The 19,424-nt window shown below is 40.0% G+C and overlaps 2 protein-coding genes across 3 annotated transcripts; both read right to left on the reverse strand.

The window, feature by feature from the left end:
- Nucleotides 1-10: 10 nt before the first annotated feature.
- Nucleotides 11-11,412, reverse strand: limd2 (LIM domain containing 2). The gene is made up of 4 exons (XM_084570433.1): nt 10,824-11,412; nt 3,435-3,479; nt 3,066-3,202; nt 11-2,963 (listed from the first exon to the last, which is right to left on the reverse strand). The coding sequence occupies exons 1-4, from the start codon at nt 11,061-11,063 to the stop codon at nt 2,807-2,809; spliced, it is 579 nt and encodes a 192-aa protein (XP_084426559.1). The 5' UTR covers nt 11,064-11,412; the 3' UTR covers nt 11-2,806.
- A 523-nt stretch (nt 11,413-11,935) lies between these two features.
- On the reverse strand, nt 11,936-19,404 carry ddx42 (DEAD (Asp-Glu-Ala-Asp) box helicase 42). Of its 2 annotated transcripts, none has more exons than XM_084570426.1 (18): nt 19,338-19,404; nt 18,225-18,443; nt 17,949-18,099; nt 17,798-17,859; nt 17,428-17,464; nt 16,911-17,063; nt 16,709-16,813; nt 16,457-16,576; nt 16,186-16,362; nt 15,943-16,071; nt 15,745-15,844; nt 15,593-15,640; nt 15,399-15,496; nt 14,875-15,151; nt 14,256-14,482; nt 14,026-14,136; nt 13,702-13,821; nt 11,936-13,237 (listed from the first exon to the last, which is right to left on the reverse strand). In XM_084570426.1, the coding sequence occupies exons 2-18, from the start codon at nt 18,434-18,436 to the stop codon at nt 12,656-12,658; spliced, it is 2,709 nt and encodes a 902-aa protein (XP_084426552.1). In that variant the 5' UTR covers nt 18,437-18,443; nt 19,338-19,404; the 3' UTR covers nt 11,936-12,655. The 2 variants fall into 2 exon arrangements, with proteins under 2 accessions (XP_084426552.1, XP_084426553.1); XM_084570427.1 differs by having other exon boundaries at nt 18,225-18,438; nt 19,338-19,397.
- Between the last annotated feature and the right edge of the window lie 20 nt (nt 19,405-19,424).

A 19,424-nucleotide genomic window follows, 5' to 3' on the forward strand; every position in this document is an offset into this window, starting at 1 on the left:
GAAGCCAATACACTAAATCAACACCAGCATTTTATTTTTTCTCCAAAAGAATGTAAAAAACAAAAAGAAAAGAAAATAGAAAGAATATGCACAAAGTGATTGTGTATATTGGAGTAGAAAGGGGGCGCTTACATTTCAAAATGTTCCATACCACAACTAAGCAATAAAGAGAAGGAGGAATAGAGGAAAGAGACTGCAGACACAGTCCAAGCGTCCTTTTGCTGTAAGGCCACCTCAATCCACAGGTCAAGTGTGTAATATAGAATACACTTTCAACGATGTATACATTTAAAATGTCTTGATGACAACAGCATTAAAAAGTAAGTCCACATTAAGTTTAGCATGAAAATTAAATGACTCACAGATTTAACATTAAAACGTTACACTGCAATCATTCACCTGAGCCCCTTGGCACCAGTGTAAAGTGTACCTCGTCTGCTCTATTACACTTAGATGTTGCAATTCACAGATTTTGCAGTTGTACCTTGGCGAACTGCTGACAGAGAATGACATACAGCATTTATAGATACAGTTCTCTTGATTTTAAAGCATACTCTGGGATCCAGACGACAGTTTTAAAATGGCAAAAAGAAAACATACATCATAACACAACAGAATTAGAATTATTGTACATGTGGATAAAAATCAAGGAAAATGGTTGCTGGCTGAGTGAGGTGATCCTGTGTTTAAGAGTGGGATTCTACAATAAGCATGTATGTTTTTGAAAAGGCATGATCAGGATTTGTTTTTGTTATGATCTGTGCACTCAAAGGTCTTGTTGAAAAAGCAATAAGGTCAGCTATTTCTAAGGCTTGTTTTTTAAAAATAAAAAAAAACATAAAAAAATTTGCACACGTCCATCTTTCTTTCCTCTTTTTAGCTTTCCATTCTGCACAGCATGCTCAAATTCACAGTAAACCTTCAGTCACAAAAAGTACTTTGAGTCATTCAAGTGTCAGTGGTATTCAGTTTCTAAAATGAGATTTAAATGGCTTTTGACTCATTCTTTGTATAAAATGAGAAACATAATTATCTGGTCTACTGGATTCACTTACTCTTAGGTGTTGCAATTAAATAAGATCAAAAACAGCTGCAATGCAGACTGAGGCAACATATTCAAAAACTTTGAATAAAGGCTTTATTGAGATCAAGGGCAAAGTCATTTTCTTCCTCTCACACTAGATATGACGGTCACACTTTCCCCAGCAGGGGGTGCTCTGCACTGGGTTTTGCATGCAGCATGCAGGCGCACATTAGGGGACCAATACTCAGAGAAACTTTCCATTCACCTAACCAAATATTCTAAATTTAATATTAAAAAATAGGTCCAGTTGCTAAGCTGCATTTAGCTAATAAGACAGAAAATGAGAACAGGAAGGCATTAATTTAAAAAGGAAACCTGTTCACGCTTACTGGAAGGGACAAAGGGGAACAAATAACCATGGATGTTCAAGACACAGTGATTAGATTGGACCTGTCCATGTGCCCATAAAAACTATCCAGTTACATAAACACGCCCAAATACAGCATGGGATATATCATCACAAGACACCAACAACTGACAAGCATGAAATGGCAAAGGAACAAAACTCTGTCGTTTCCTTTTAAGTTGAAGTTCTCTCCATCAAAATCCAGATGTATAATTGTAGGAATCAATTGATGATGACGGCTCATTTTAAATGGTTTCACAGGACCGAGCGAGTGATTTTTTTTTGCAGACGACGGCTCTGCTTCTCTGTGATTATCAGCATCTTGTCTTGTGATCTTGTGTGGTCATATGTGCAAGATGAGAGTACAGTATGATGGGGAACATTTACTAATCACAAACTACAGCTGTATGTACAGATAGTATACAAAACACAATCTGAGAGTTCCATTAAGATTTTAACCATAAAAGCTCAGAGATCCACTTATGTCTTGACATCAATCGAACATAAACTCAAGAGATTTCTAACAATGTGATTTGCTATGCATCAGTGAAACAAGTAAAACCATTCACAACACAAGAGATCAATACAGTCATAAGATAAGGCTATTAAGACCCAGTCAAACCAACATGCAAGGATAAGACTCAAAGTGGTCATTAAAATATAACAAAACCATGGGATGAAGTGAACAATAATAAAACTAAAACACAAAAACTAAAAGACGAGAGGTGAGCTGTTGCTGATGTGCACGGTTACTCTACAGTACTCTGTACCCTGTTGTTCCTCAGATATGTGAAACCTGACAAACGTGTCTGACAGGATCATCATAATACTGAGGACTATTATTTAGATTTGTTACAATGAGCAAAACTATGCAATATAGTTTATTTAAATCCTTGGGTGAAAATTGACCTGAGTGTATGCTCTACTGCAGAACACTGATGCTCTATTACCATTCCAACAAGTTTGCCTGAGCATACGGTTTACATATTCCAAAAAAATAAAAGGGTGCAAATTATTAAGAACCATTTTTACGAATAAAAGTGTTTATTGTAACACTTCTCATACCAGAGAAGGCTTTTGGTCACAATCAACTACCAATTCCAAACAGGAAATTGGAAAATAAAATTAAGAAATTATTAATTATCAACAAAAAATATGGTGAATAATCATTTTAAGTGGTATGGATCATGACTGGCCAGTCATCTTCTAGTTCTTTCTGTATGTTTCTGTTCTAATGGAATTTAAAAAGCGAGTGAATGTGTGGGCGATTTAACAGAGCCCCAGCATATGAGGCCTGTGTTCTTTGTGATGTACTGGAGGTGTTAGGAGGAGGAAAAACAAGAGGCAGGTCTGGAACAGGAAACAGATAGACACGATTAGGGTGTCTTTGTTATAGTATCCTCCTTGGAGGCCCAGAGCTCTTTGTGCTGCTTACGCCCGAAACCCTCATCGTAGTTGCCTTTGCTTTTGAACAGTTGTTGGAAGTGAGGCTTGCAGTAAAATTCACCTTGAAGAGCCGCAAAGGTGCCAAGGCTGTTGGGAGAGGAGAAATCAAAGAGTTACATCCAAATCAGGAAGCTGGGAGAGGAAGAAAGTCAGACATTCACACAAAAACAGAAATATATATATAGTCACCTGAGTTTGGCATTGCAGTGCTTGCAGCAGAAACATGTTGAATGGAAGACCTGGTTGTTGGCAACCAATCTCTCCATTGGGTAGACCGTCTTTTCACATGATGTACACACTTCCTTTTGAGTCTTAAAGCTGAAGGACTGAGGACATATACGGATTTACTACTACACACACAAATTGGTGACAGTCTAGGCCTCGAGCTTTAGCAAGATGAAAGCTAGGCCTTACAAAAGATGCAAACTACTGGAAAGTTCTCCGTTGCTTTGTTCTGAGATCAAAGACTGACTAAAGTGAATTGGGGCACAAGCAACACATGGAGATTAAAGGATCATGAATGGGGGATGAGAAGGAAAAGACATGATGTATATTTACCTTAGATCGCTGGACAGGTTTTTCTTCAGTGGTGCTTCTGGTGTCCTGCAAGAAGAAAAAAAAAGAAGACAATTAGTCAAATATATGTGTACCAACAGGTTGTTTGCAATACACCTATTACAAATATTAGTAATAGGTGTACTCACAGCAGATATCCGTCCTATCAATTTGCAACTTCACAGTAATGGATATTTTGTACTGTCCCCTTTTTACCTTTACCAGAGTGTTAGTGTTGTCAATCTGATCTCTCCCCCCTCTTTCTATTCACTCCATCTGTCTCTTTGCACCCCTGAGAGAGGATCAGGTGCCTTCTGTCTGGTCATGTGAGCCGAGCTGTGGGTCGCTCTGCATGGAACTGCCCTCAGCATAGCACAACCACTCGGAGCTAGCCTTCCGGTTAAGATAATTCGGAGGGAAAATGACAAGGAACCTCCAAAAATGGAACTGCCACTGCCACTATTTATCTTCAACAGCACTCCATGTTTTTGAAACGTATAATTCATACACATAAGGAGGCATTTTTTTATCTTTCAACCCCACAATCATGCACAATAGTAGGTTTATTCTCTGGCAGTCATTTATCACAGGTCAACACAATGCCCTGCACTCTGTAGGTGTTGATGGTTTTGTCATATAATTGCAGCTTGGTTCACAGTGACGAGAGAAACAGAATGACTTCCAAGGCCCGGAGAAGGTTAGGAATAAACAGAAAACCTTGCTGGAGGAAGTGACATGTCGTAAGGACTGTATTTGCCTTCTGGGGAGGAGGTCTCCGGTAGCAACAAGCATGATCACATCTTTAAGCAGGACGAACTGGTAGTTCAAGCAGATAATAAACAGAGAAACATTCAGGACACGAATGCAGTAACTGCCAAGGGAAAAACCTCAGTGCAGGGGAAGAAGGGCTGCCTCTGTTGAGGTAGGGGGAAAGTCCACTGCAGACTTTGCTAAAACCCTCTTACGTAAGCTAGTTTGGCTGGAGCTGGAGGACGAGGTAGACAGGGTTCAGTGGTCGTCACAAAGAGGGGGAGAGCTTTGATTTTATTGGAATAAATAAGAAATACATAACAAAATGAATTATGCACATACACCTCCCTTGTAAGATGGTCCCCCTGCTGACATGAGCTCAGACCAAAAGCCAAGGAACTTACCAATGATTAAATGGCATTGTAACGGCCCTGAACTGGCTACCGTTCTTACAGTACACGTCTTTTTTTCATATAAATATATCAGTATGTATTATTATTCGGAAAATCTTCAAGTCACAGATAATCAATTGCCAATATAATTTTATATAGGTCAGTATCTGACATGTGTATTTAAGAACATTTGAGATCAACTTCACAGATATAGGAAGTCATGGCTATAAGAATTTAAAAACATCAACAATATGTCTGATTTATACTACTTTAGGTTTTCTCGTCATATCACACTTCCTGATCTGTAAAGCACTTGTGAAATTATCTCCAACTATAAGAGAAACCCTCTTTGATTAGCAATCTAAACCACATGAATGCTGACTGTAATCTGCATTCTATTTGAGACTTAAGTCTTAATGCAACACTCAACAACTGAGCAGGGAGGAGGAAAGGCAAGGGTGTTGTCTGCACTTATGCCTCTGCAACACTGAGTTCATTAACAGTTAAGGCCATGCAGCTTCCTGTAGATGCAATCACATCTCAACAGCCGGCCGGCTCTTCTTCATCCATGATTCCTCTTGAGCTCAGTAATGCTGCAACCTAACGAACAGCTCACACTTTTCTGGTTATTTAGCAGTCTGCGTGCTCTACCACTTCCTGTTGCTGCAGTACAACTTCTGTGCCAACATGACTCTGATCTTCTCGAAACTACTGAAACTCAAGTTTAAATGTGCAAAGTTCTCACAGTACATTTGCAGTGAATATGTACTTTATGTCAATATAGGCCTTAGTTCTGCATAATAAATAAAAATTAATGTAGCCAAAGACTTGACAAAGTTCTTGATAAAAACAACACAGCAAGATAAGGCTCTATGTTAGGGGTAGGCATGTATTCCAAAAACACATACATCCTGGAAGACTTGAGATAAGTTTGTGCCATCTTGTCTTCTTTTGACCTTATATGTACATGTGTCACCAAACAGCTTGATTGTGGCAGGAAGTTGTTATGACACATCTGGCTTCCTCTGTCTTGCACTAATTCAAAAACCGCCCAACTTTTCTCCCAGTAATTGACTGCCAACTACTACTATCTCTGTATGAATGCTATAGATGCAAAGTGAATAAACTACAAACGAATGCTTATCAGTTTATTTAACGTTACCAAACTTAAAATTACACCAATTAAAGAGACAAGAAACTGGAGGGACAGGAGCTGGAGGGACAGGAGATTTTGAACACAGAACAAGGTGTTTAATGTAAAACATAAAAAGAAAAATGTTTGTAGTGTGATTAATTAGCTCACTAACAACAGCGTCTTTAACGGTTGAACCTGCAAGCTGGAGTGAGGTTGTCTTACTACACAAAGACCACATTCAGTCAAATTTGTTCAAATCTTCTTGCAACACAAAGCCTCAACTCTTTGCTCACATCATCAGTTCCTCTTGAGTTTCAGTTTTAATCTCACCTGCACGTCTGCCTCTGTGTGTTTGTTCATTTACAACCACCCAGGAAGTTTTTGTGCAATTGCTCGATTTGAACCTATGAAATGTTTAAACAAACATTCTGACATTTCAGGAAGTACTCGTATTCAAATTGCCTACTTTGTGACAGTTACAAATGTACAAATGTTTATCCGCATCTGCAGTTTGACTTGAGGATTCTCTGGAACACAGTCAAACCATTACGTTCACAAATCCTACTACTCCCCCCTGCCCAAAGTCATAGATAATGTATGGAGAGGAATCTCAAAATAAAATGTGACATTCTTCACTGCTGTGGAAGTCAAACAGGCACCAAAACAAACCAGGCCACACTTGTCTAAATCTTCACAGTGTTTACAAGAAGTGTCTTTCTCTTCTTGTAGTGGAGCTGACTGATGGACAGAACACACTTGATCATCACTGAAAACACAGTGTGTTGCACGATTCCCTGCAACAGGCCCCTACAAGGGAAGGCAGGCACTATGTTAATAGTTAATGTCTTATGTCATTTATCCAAAATAAGGCTCCCACTCTCGTTCCTTATTTTTAGAAACATGTCCATCGTTTTATCATTGTGGACAGCAGAGTGGGGGGAAAAAAGAAAAGGAAAACAACCATGAAGCATCCTTGAAACATTTTAAATAAGCCTGTTTATTAGCTGTCAAGCAATTTGACTTATATCATAAAATATACTTAACAGTCCAGTGTTGGCAACATACACCTAAACTCTTGCAGATAGCATCTTACTGTATATAGTACTTTGGGCCTGCAGGATCCAACAGCTAAACAGCCGGTGCAGGGAAGATATATAGCCTCCCTTTGACAGCATTCTTTAACTCTGAACATGCAGAGACCAAGCAAGCTATGTGGGCAAGATAGCAGGATAGAAAAAAAAAATAATTCATGTGTGATGGAAAAATAGTTGAACATGAGGTTTTGACACTTGACTGGTTCAATTGTCAGCGTGCAGACCACTACACCAGTCTGCAGAGTAATCACATCTGGTAGCGTGTTAAAGTGTTGGGTCAGCCACTACTTCTCTTCCCTTTTTGAACTTCCTGTATGTACCAAGAAGGTGACAGCACATTTTCTTTACGTTGGAAAGCACAGGACATCCACTGCTTGCCTCTTTCGGCACATCCTTTCTTAGCTTCAGACAGAGCTTGATGAAGGTACATTAATGGGTACGGCAAGCCCTTTAAGGTTGAAATTAAGCACTACAACTCATAAAGCTATTTCCACGATGATGAATCTGAATAAAGCATCTATATTAATTTATAGAGAACATTATCAAGAATTTCAAAGTGATTAAAAGGACATCTTTGTATGTCTTGTTTTATGTGGCCAAGAGCTGTGAAAATCAGCAAATCCTCATTCTTGGGAAACCGTAACCAGAGAACAGAGAGCAAGCTTGTTTTCAAGTTGTTAAATGCATTACCAAAGTAGTTAAAGATTTATCTTCTGACGTTTGACAAATCTGTCTATACTAACCATTTCAGTTCAACATTTTGTTTGTTAATTTAATTAAATAGGACAAACTCCCTTTTACCTTAGTTTGCATGAATCATTTCTGAGAAGTAGATAAAGAAAGTGATACTGACTTGACTTGTGCTTATCAGCCAGCAACTTCTGCTCACTGAACTGTAAACTTCTCTGTCTGCCTTTGCTGAAAAATACGTCAGTGGTTTCTTTGCGTTTCTCTTCTGAAGAAGCCGCCTAAAGGCACAACTGAAACCACTGAGATCTTGTAATTATTGTGTGACAGATCGGTCTAATACCAAGGGACACATGATCAAAAGTCAGAAGCAAAGGTGAAGGCCTGTTCTTTGAGAATATTAAAGTGCTAATTTTTGTACAGTGACACTTTAAAAAATTGTGTTTAAGTCTGTGACGAGAACTAATGCTTGCTGCTGGTATGTTGCAGCAGCTGTTCTGTTTATGCTTTCTTTCTAAAATTGAGAAGAACAAAACCAGTGAAAGAATGCGCTGAAGACCTAGAGCCTGTGTTGACTTGACATAGTGAGAGCCAGCTGCCTTCTGCAACTATGCAGACAGTGGTGAAGAAAACACTACGAGCACAGTAAAGTGCTCAGATGTTATCATGGACTGGAGAAGAAGAACCATTTCACAATTCTCCTCCAGGACAGGAATTCAGGATAACATGCCTCATCCCGTCTTGAAAGAAAATCTCACAAGCAAATATCTGCTCTGCAAAATCACAAACTTCACTACAAAGCAGAACTGAGGACAATGAAGGCCACAGGACAGTAGTAATGTGGCTTAAGTAGTTTATTCTCAAGTTTAAACGTGATCATTAAAGTTACATGGAGCTGACTGTTGACAGACTACATCAGATTTGTGACATTTAGATGTCTGCTGCTGACTCATGGAACTGTGGGAAAGTGTGGAGTATTTCCAAACAATCTTCTCTAAGGTCGTATAGGTCAGCGTTGACAGTCACAAGACAAAAGTAATATGAGTGAATGGGTGATTAAAAACCCATTTTCTACTGAGTCACACAGATCTTAAAGTTAAAAGTTGATGGGAAAGGCTGAGGAGTTTGTACGGTTTCGAAGGAGAAGAAGACATAATGTTTCTTAATGATTTTTATATTTATCTTCAACAGAGAAAAATGACACCTAGTTTCTTTCATCCAAGACTGGTTTGTTGCTGTACTGTGCAGCAAATCCGTTATTAGCAACCTTACAAACGTCTGAGATCTAATTTTTAGCAAACTGTATTGAACCTGATGTAAATGAAACAAATCAAAGCGAAAGGAATGTGCTAAGTCCTTAACTGAAATTCTGGAGCTAGAATAGTTCCATACAGGTTTGTAGAACCTAAAGTGAGATTTGTATTCCTCAGAGGGGGAGAAAGAAGCCTGCCTTCTTTTAAAATGGGCTCCATGGCTGTGTGCCAAATTGGCAATCAGAGATTTGCTCGATGACTGGAAAACTTTGACCTCTTCTTAACACAACTGATTTGGCTTGCAAAAACGCTGCGTTCAAGCATCAGAACAATACACAAACTACAATAAAATCTAACCACTTCAATCTCTCAAAAGCCCTATACCACAGTTAAGCAACACATCTACACCTTTCCAGATATACTTTTGTACACATAATCACCGTGACTTGATCTCTTATTTTCAAAGCAAGAAATTATTTCAAATGGGATTGGTATGGAGCTTGTTAAATCTATTAATCCATTTCTCTGACCACTTTTGCCTGCAGCTCTGTGGCTCGGACCTGCTGGCGACCCATTTAATACCGCTGTGCACATCTGACAGCAGGACAACACGCCCCGTGCAACATATGGCACGTCTGACATGCACAACAAATCAGGTTTTTGTGCCGTTAATGGTAATTGTTTGACAGAACAGCATATGTTCGCACAAAAGAAATCTTTGTCCAAAACTGTATTATTCATTTTTCTGAGCAAACAAGTCGATCAAAAACAACAGACACCCAAATCCACCAGAACACTGACGTAAATCAGCCAGCAGAGCAGGATGTCAATCTGTGCTGTCAACCCCGACTGAAATTACAGTCAGACAGTCAGCTGAAGGTGGCAGGAAATGAAAACGACCATATACTTACTTAAGCCCTGTCGCCATATGCTAGGGCGATAATTACAGACTGCTGTAGCTGTGTGGTGCCCTGGACGGATAAAAAGTGGTTTTACCAAACCACATAGCGGTTCGAAAACTGCTCGACAAAACAAACACGGCCAACAAATTTGTATGAAGTTGAAAATCCGGTCACTCTTCAAACTGATGGATGGGTTTCATTTACGCTGCAGTTGACGCTTAAAGGAACATTAGCTTAAAGTGTCAGAGGGCAGGGTTGCATGCACTCCAGTTTCTGGGTTAGACACAAAAATATCTGTAATATGGATAAGCCATTGTTCACTGGATATGCCAGAAAGAGGTCTTCACACTTTGGCAGGACCACATTTAAACAGGTTTCTAATTATTCTCTGTTGGTGCTGATTTGAGTGGCTGGGATGTTGCCAATCAAAAACTTAAAGCTAATCATGTATGAATGAACAGGTTTAAACGAGCCGGAAAAAGACTCAAAACCAAGTAAACACATTCCCTGAGACTAATAGAACTGTTGTTATTTTTCTTTGTTTGGTTCATTGACTGTAGATTTGGCTCAGTAGATCTTTACGTAACACTCAGCAGGTAGGAGCCTACAGGCCGGTTTTAACTCTCTATCTGTGAACAGTCAGTCATCTGCTATGGCTCGTAATTGTTGCTCAAAAACAACACACACACAAAAAAAAACATTAATAAACGCCACATAAGCAGAAATAAATTTACACAGCGGTTGATAAAGAAGAGAAAATAAATGAAGAGAAAATTAAATGAAGGTGGCAAGTCGGATAAGCCTCCATGCCATATGATAATGCATTATTCAGCTTTTTGATGCTATTCGATATTAATTAGCCATCAAGCTAGCAAGTCAACAGACGTTACATCAAGCGACGTGCTGTTAGCATTTTGAGGAACAAGGCGGCGGGCATTTAAATCCTCTACAAAATTCAAAGCAAACCCTCCCCTCATGTGCAAACATTCACACAATAGAATAATGCCCAACAAACCAGCTCCATGATAGCTAAACCCTCCCGGGTGGACGAACATCATCGCCTCACCTCATCTCACAAAATAAAAAGAAGCGGAGGGGAGAGCGGCGGATGAAGGGAGCGAGGGAGGGAGGGGAGGCTGCAGACACACACGGTGCGAGCAGACGAGAGAAAGCACTCACCATCTGCGCTTCTTGTCTGCGACACGCTGGCTGGTAACGTAAAGCCTGTTCACTCAGTAGCTGGAGGCAGAAATTTGCTCTCTCATTCACTTTTCTGGGAGGCTTTGTTGTGGACGACGGCCCCGGTACCGGTGAGTTTCTGCCCTCCGCTTTGCTCTTCGTCTCGGTTTTCACCAGAGCAGTTTTTTTTTCTTCTGCAGGATGTCGCTCGCTATTGGTCCTCATCTGTTCCCGAGGCATTCATGGGTTATCGGACAAATCATAACTACGACTGGAACGAGAAGCTTTTGCATAAATTTAAACCCTACTAACCTCAATTTAAATATATTTAAAAAGCCACAGAGATCATTATGACTATGCATTTTCAAGTTTGAGTGCTGAAAGCCTTTGTTGCCACTTCCAGGCAAATAGTTTTTGATTTATTATTAATTGTTTTATTGTCGCACATGTTCCTGAATTGGTTATGTGTTTTGAACATGTCAGGGTATTGCTGTTTTTCAACGCGATGAGCCTAATCACTATCAACTCAATTATTATTGGGAACATTTTGCTATGTATTCACGTGGAATAAATCATTATGTTTCATTTTGCCCTATCACTTGTTTTTATTTTTTTCATTTTATACAAGTTTGCTGAATCTAAGGGAGGCATAAACTATTCACACGTATGAAGTAATTATCAGAAGGATATACTTTTCACAGTGATTGAAGAAGTATTCATATCCTATGCATAGATGAAAATCGCCATGTAACAATACGCCAATACAAGTTAAAAGTCATCCAGTCAAAAAATGTTGAAGCAGAGCTAGTTGGAGCTCATTTAATGGATTGGCCAGTTTACACTGCAGAATCATTACTAGCATTTTAAAGTTATCATATATTTTGTTTTGTGTATTAATCTGTAAAACATCCAAGAGGACTAGCACTAAAGTTATTTGACAGCTACTACTTCTCAAAAGAGTTTATACCCCCAAACTATTATCCTATTAATGTGAAATAGGATGATACTTCTCAACATGATCAAGTTGAAGTACTCAGTAACGTGACTGTTCATGCCCTCCAGTGGACACAGGGAGAAACCATTCAGCTGTTCATTGAAAACACATACAAAAGTAAATGTCAAAGGAGTCTTTTTAATCAAAACTTCTCATTTTCCATATTTGCAGGAACACTTGAAATTCTTGTCAAATTCATCTTCTTGAAAAACAATTCAGAATAGACAGACTAAATGCCAAGGAAAGGCACTTCACTAAAACTTGAATACAAGACAAAAAAAAAGAGCTATACATATTGGCTCTGACGTTCTCGTGTTACTGTGAATCATCACAGAGTGCCATCAAAAATCAATCAATCCTTCGAGTTAGCTTTGCAGATTAACGAAACGTACACACACGAACACGCTTGGCAAATAAGATCCACTGGAAAAAAAAATAATAATAAAGCAACAGGTTTGCAAGCACAAAAGCATGTTAGGGGCTCAGTGAGAAGAAACAACAATAACACATCCTAACTTGCATTGTTTACTGACAGCAGGATTTATTTTAGCTGTATTGCTTGATCCTATTGACTTACAGTAACAACAGTCTTGATGGTATATGTACAGTGGCTGTCTCTGCGATGCTTGTGTTGATCTGAACAACCTCTGTTGAGCTCTGACAAAATCATGAGGTTCTAACCAACCTGAGAAGAGTGTCAGTACCCTTCTCATTTATCCGCAAAATCCCCCCTACAGTTCTGTGCTTGTGTCAGCCTCTGATATGCTCTGCTATCTGCCTATACAGACAAGCTTACTATGGAGCAGTTTGTTGCACGTTATTTTATTAATGTGTTTATTTAGTTGTCCCATCTGCTCTTTCTACGTTTTGGTGGTTCAGGGACAGCAAAGCTATCATCTCCTCTGTCCCTGCCCTCTCCACTATCCCTATCACTCCTGCGGTCATCTCTGTCCCTCCTGCTTCCATCTCCGTTACGACTGTCACTATGACGGCTGCTGCTATGGCGATCCCGGTCCCCGTGGCGGTCACGATCTCTGTCTCCATGGCGATCACGGTCTCCGTATCGATCCTCGCCACTATGACGCTCACTCCTTTCACTGTGGCGGTGGTGACTGTCTCCGTGACGCCCCCGGTCCTCCCCATGTCTGTCCCTAGAGCTGTCTCTTTGTGGGGACGGTGCAGGTGGAGGGTAACTTTGCTGTGGACTGGTTTGACTGGTGGGTATTGAGCTCAGGGAGCCAGCACTGGTGAAACCAGACATGGCTAGGGTGGCACTGTGGAGCCGTTCTGAGCCATTGGCAGCCTCTGTTGGCACAGAGCTCAGGCTGCCGGCACTGGTCCAGCCTGAGGAGCTGTTGGACTTGGTGCTGAGCTTTGGAGGGCCGCTGGATGCAGCCACAAAGTGGCTCTTATACTGAGCCTAGAAGAAAAGGACACATTCAGAGTAAGTGATTAGCTGCCTGGGCGGTAAATGAAGGCACAACAAAACTATAAAGTAAGGCTTTTATTGCCTCGTAACACAGAATGAACAAACATATCTGCGGGGTATTGATAAGGATGTTTATCAGGCCAAGCACATTGAAGTTTTTGGCTTTGAATAGTTACTTTGGGATTTCTTAAGGATATTTTTAAATAACCTACTGAAAAAAATGTAAATACTGAATACAGTATAAGAATATTAAAGTTTTAGTAAGTCAAACTTTTGTTTACTCAAAGCAGCAAATGCTTTTTGTACAGCATTTGCTACTGGTTTAAATAAACAGCACAGAAACAAACCGAGGTCTATCAAAAATAATACAATTGGGACTAAAACTACACTTCGACACTTTATTTGACTAAATGTATGAATTTAAAGAGTGATAACTTGAATGAAATAGGCAGTACCTGGAAGGCTTGTTTCATTGCAGACATGCGATCCCCCATTGCCCCAGTAGCTGGTTTGCTATAGCCTTCATAGCTACTCGTGGAAGACACGTAGCTGCTGCTGCTGCTGCTGCTACGTTCCTGTAAAGGCAATGCAAAATTTTTACAACTGGTTATAATATATCACCAGGAATGTTCTCTGAGGCCTCTATGATGCTTTTAATACAGTCAGACGTCAGGAGAGTTGTAAGAAATGGTAATATTACAATTTTACATTTTTATTATATAACAAATAGTAATCATTACAATAATAAAAAGCAGATTTACAGTTTGCTAGTCACTCACCGAGCTTTCAGCCCCCAGGCCTGGTCTCTCTCTGTAACCAAGGCCACCTCCACCAATGTTTAGCTTCTTTCCTTTCCCACTCTTGAATCGTGATTTCCTGAACCAGGGATTCTAAAAAAAAAAAAAAAAAATGTGAACACAGTAAAGTTAAAGACATTTACTCCAAAAAGCAATGTATTCAGTCCAGTTAGTTGGTAGAGTTTTGTGATTCTTTGACTTCTTTGTGTCACCTGCATGGCTAAATCCATAAGTTCTTTGGAAACTGATTGATTAGCTCCCTCCAGATTTCGAACCAGGTCTCCAGCAAATGTGGTGTCTTTGTTGGTAAGGAGGGTGTAAGCCACGCCTTTCTCTCCGGCACGTCCTGTTCGGCCGATCCTGTGAGTGTGGGTATCGATGTCTCGTGCCACATCATAGTTCACCACTGTGCGAATGGACGGGATGTCCAGACCACGAGCTGGGGAGAGAAAGATTTTAAATGTTTTTAAAGTTACTGCTAAATTTTAAACCTAAGTTTAAACTTTATGAACTCCATGAAACATCTACATTGACCAATATACAAACTGCTGTCCGACTGACTAAAGTTCCTCTACACCGCAGACATGTTAAGTCATGTGATATTGGATCTTCTTCTTCTGGAAATTTTGGCGGTTTTGACGCTAGCCAACTGCCATTAAAACTGAAAAAGTTGATTTTGTGGCCAAAGGGGCGCAATTTTGGTTTATGGCAGACCTAAAACAAATAACTACTATTTATTGATTTTTGATCTCCCAATTCTGATGGGGACCTCCCTAAAATGGGGTGTTGCAAACTTCTATTATCTCCATCACCACCTCCTTTTGTACACACCAGCTACATCGGTGGCCACCAGAACGGGCAAGTTCTTCTTCTTGAAGTCACTGATGACCTTGTTCCTCTCACTCTGGTCCATGTCTCCATGAAGGAGGCCCAGGCTGTAGCCCTCCTGAGTCAGATTAGTGGCCAGTTCCTCACAGTTGGCCTTCTTGGTGACAAAAATTAGGACTGAGCCGCTGGAGGTGAATTCGACCAGTCGCTGTGTCAGCCAACTCCATTTATCTGTACCAGCGGGCAGCAGTTCTACCACCTGAGTCACATCTTCATTGGCCTTTTCAAAAGACAGAAATAAATACAATGAGTTGTTTTACAATTTAATGACAGCCTGAATATACCTTAAAAATCGCTTCCTTGTCCTGATAAATCATATGCACAAAAATACCTTAAAATATACCTTGTAGTTAACATTTTGCGGGAAATCAAACTGTATTTCAAAATTCTATTACTGTGAACTCTGCGTATTTCAACACCCTGACTGCTCATAGATATGCAGAAAAAAAGTAAATAACTATATTTACCTCTCCGATGTCTCCTTGCACCACACGGATAGGATCTATCAAAATGTCTCTGGCCAATCTCTCTATCTTCTTTCTGAAAGTAGCACTGAATAGAAGAGCTGTGAAGGAAATTATATCAAATAAAAAAAACAGCTTTATTACCCTGGTAATTATTAATTAAATAAAGAAAAGGAAAATAAAGAAAGGTCACTTACTCTGTCTGTCTGGGCGAACATGGCTGGCAATAGATCTAACCTGATATTCTAAAAAAGGTTACGAAAAAATATTTGAACACACTGAAAACTGGCTACAATGCAAAAATCTAGTTTACAAAATCTTTGTTACAGCACTGATAATGCAAACCCACCAAAGCCCATATCGAACATGCGGTCGGCCTCATCAAACACCAGGTATGTCACCCTCTGCAGGGACGTGGCCTTCTTTTTAACATGGTCAATCAGGCGACCCTGTGCAAACACACATAAGAAGTACACCTCAAATTTTTCGAAAATATGTGTTGTGGACTTTATATTTAGATACCAGGAAAAGGACATTGGTTCCTTACCGGAGTGCACACTACAATTTCTGCTCCCTCCTGTAGAGCCTTTGCTTGCTCCCACATGCTGCCACCTCCATAAACAGCCACTGAACGCAGTGAGTAAGCCTTCCCAAAACGCTTACATTCTGCATGGATCTAGTATGTCAGACAACATTTGTGAACAAACAATGTATTTTTAAGTTAGTAGCAGAGAAAATTCCATCAAATCTTAACCCTTGAGAAGAACTCAAACCTCCTCCCATTTCTTACCTGTTGACAAAGCTCTCTAGTGGGACACACAATCACTGCGATTGGTCCCTCTCCCGCCTCTAGCTCCTTTTGGTCCATGATATGAACCAACATTGGCCAGATAAAAGCTGCAGTTTTGCCGCTACCAGTTTTTGCAATACCAATCATGTCACGTCCTGACAGAGCAATGGGGACACCCTGGAACCCAGATTGAGAACGAGGATTCCTCATGAAATGATTCCTTGTTTGATCATCAATTATGTGGCAAGCTTAACATTAACTTCAACCATACCTGGCACTGAATTGGTGTGGGCTGAGTGTACTCAGATTTTCGAATTTGGTGCATTAGCTGCTCATCAAAGCTGAAGTGGGCAAAGCTGGTACAAGGTTTTGGAGGGGCAGCACCAGATACCTGACAAAAAACAGGAAACAACATAAAGAGCCACGATGATGAAGAGTAAAACATACATGACGAAGGCTCATCGTGTCAAACATCTTTATTTTACAGGGAATGTTGCTGGAAATATATGTATAATGGACTTACCCGCAAGTTCAGTTTCTGCCTTAACTCAATCACTTGAGTTCCAGTCAGGCTGCTGAGCTCCTCATGCTCATTATAAAAGTTTTTCTCAAAGGGTGGATAATCAATCTATAAAAAAAAAGGACAAAACATGCTGCAAACTGTATGTGTAGATAAAACAACGCTCTTAAATTCTCTGTTCTATAAGAGTAATTGTCAACTGCACCTCTGAGTGGTCAACAGGGGGAAGCGGCAGGATGATTTTCTTTGTGGTAGGAGCGATCGGGTTTCCATCACTGTCATAGTCTATGTTATCCTCCTCTTCTTCCTGGGTCAGCCCAGCTGTGGGATTCTCTGCCATGTAGCGGAAGTAGGCTTCCTGCAGAGAGTACAGAATTTCATGTGAAATATTGAGCTGGTCGGCTGCTTATTACAGTCTCCAAGCACCAGTAAGTGACAAATACCTGAGGAGATATTCAGCTTTATAACAGGAGTAAGCTAAATTACTGCTCACAAGATAACTCTTTTTCATAGTGCGAAATCAACAAATTTGTTACCTGTAACACAATTTCTGAAAATCAAGAATAATCTTCAGAAGAAAAATTACTCTGAAATAATGATCCTACATGCAACCTGCACGGTCATATTGAGGGGGAAACATGGAGTTAAAATCAGAGAGGGTTGAGGAAAGACCTCTCTGATCATCAGTGTAGTGGATTAAGAACTTTGGAGGTCTCACTCACTTGTTCATCTTCTTCTTCAATGTCATCACGAATACCCCTGAAATGAAAAGCGGAGAAAAAAAACTTCCCTGCGGCTCGTTCATACACCAAAGACAGCCCACATCCCACTATGACGAGGTCCCCCTGCTTACCTGACATTATCCGAGTAACCAGCAAAACATTGTTGGACATAAAAACTTTTTGGGCCAAATATTGGAAATTTGAAATTAAATAGCTTTGCCAAGTTAGGCCATGAGTGAAAATAATTTACATTGCCCTTACATGACTTCTTACAAATGACCAACATTTTCTGATTTTTTTTCAAAAGCAATCATTTTTAAAATTGAAACACCTACAGGAGACAATAAAACAAGCAAATGCTGAATCTTACTTTGCTGACTTTTTCTCCTTTTCCTTTTCCTCTAGTTTTTTCATGTCTTTAGCTGCTTGGTTCTGAAAGAGGAAAAATAAAATCCACTAAAGATAGAGCATTTGGAAATATATTCTTGTTTGTCTTTGCCTAATTGTAATCCTCTTCTCACCTCAACCTCTGCCATAAAAGCATCCAATGGGTCATCTTCACTGTCTGATCCTCCACCAGACTGCATATGCTGCCGTGTGGGCGAGTTCTCAGCTGGGATGTATGGCAGATCCACGTTGCTGCTAGATTCCTCTTCATCGTCTTCAAAATACCTTGTTGAAAACGACAAAGATGCAGTTTACATTCAGTGCCACGATTATACACTGACCTCAGGGGTTAAACTGAGCAATTGTAATTATAACTGTAAATATGTATAAGGAAACTATGTAATACTCACGCATTTTCCTCATCAAAATTTGCTCTTTTTGTCCCTATTTTGTAGAATGATGGGAGCTGTTGGTTCTTCCCATACCCCCCACTGGATCCTGTGGGTCCAAATGTTGTGTGTGAATTCTGGTTAAGGCGAGGCTCCTCCTTTTTCCCAGCAAGGGAAAATCCTCCAAAGCCAAACCCTCGTTTCACACCTGGACCACCTTTTTTGAAGTTCATGGCTGCACTTCAAAAACAAGAGGAGAAGGGAAAGGTTAAAGTCTTAAGTCTTTCTGTTATGACACCAAATCTGATTTTAGAAACTAGTGCTTATTTATCTGCCTTGTGTCATTATTGAACACGCTCACACTAAAATTTGACTGCACTTGTCAGAATCATGTCAACATCTCTTGAGCCAGCAAATATATTGGTGGATGATGACAGTTTCACTAGATTATATTTAATTAGTCATACAGTTGGAAAGTAAATAAGCAGCCCTGGCTGGCATTCACTTGTAGTCAAGTGGTCTTTTGGTTAGTCATCAACTTTCATACTTTTGCTTACTGAAGGGACTTCCTCAACAACATTCGCTAGCAATGGAAACCAGTAATAGTTAATCAAAGTAATGAATGCATATACAGTATATTGTATATATACCGGTGTGTTTTCAAATAATACGAATGAACACTTTTTATTTATTTAAAAAAATCATTCATATTCAGCGAGGTAAGCATATTTGCCAAACAGCAACAGTATATTTATCAGTCATATTTTATACGGTGTTCGCTGATCGAGTACACGGACTGATGAAACTGCGCTAAAAAAAAAAAAAAGCTAATTAGCCATTTACACGACGGTAAAACAATTCAGTACTAGCATACCATTGCTAGCTAAGAGCGACCGTTGCGCATAAGAGCAGCTTGACAACATTACCCATACCATAATCCACCTATACAAACTGTTAGCATTAGCTTAAGGCCGCAATAAGGCCGAGAAGAAGGTGTGCACAGCAAGGGTCGTCACTTCAACGTGAGCGTATAGTAGAGGGTAACCGCGAGCCCGTGTGGAACTCGGTAACACGTGTGGCTGATTAAATATATCGACAATTCGCTACAATGGCTAAACTGGCGTACTTATTTACCTGTTTTTGATACCAGCAATTGCGCCTCTGTTTCTAGTTCAGCCAGTAGTGTTTACGTCATCGGTGTGCGCAAAGTTTCTCCGTGGG

This window comes from Chelon labrosus (assembly GCF_963514085.1).
Source record: "Chelon labrosus genome assembly, chromosome: 21".
In the NCBI taxonomy this organism is placed as follows: domain Eukaryota; kingdom Metazoa; phylum Chordata; class Actinopteri; order Mugiliformes; family Mugilidae; genus Chelon; species Chelon labrosus.

Bases quoted from the DNA above. Each gene is read 5' to 3' on its own strand.
- limd2 (XM_084570433.1), bottom strand. From the start codon at position 11,063: ATGCCTCGGGAACAGATGAGGACCAATAGCGAGCGACATCCTGCAGAA. The intron at 3,480-10,823 runs GTGAGTGCTTTC...TTCTTCTTGCAG, and splicing joins GCAGACAAGAAGCGCAGATG to GACACCAGAAGCACCACTGA. The intron at 2,964-3,065 runs GTGACTATATAT...CTCTCCCAACAG, and splicing joins CACTGCAATGCCAAACTCAG to CCTTGGCACCTTTGCGGCTC.
- ddx42 (XM_084570426.1), bottom strand. From the start codon at position 18,436: ATGAACTTCAAAAAAGGTGGTCCAGGTGTGAAACGAGGGTTTGGCTTT. The intron at 16,814-16,910 runs GTGCAGTTGACA...TTTTTTTTATAG, and splicing joins CCCCTGTTGACCACTCAGAG to ATTGATTATCCACCCTTTGA. The intron at 14,137-14,255 runs GTGACACAAAGA...TTTTTTTTTTAG, and splicing joins TTATGGATTTAGCCATGCAG to AATCCCTGGTTCAGGAAATC.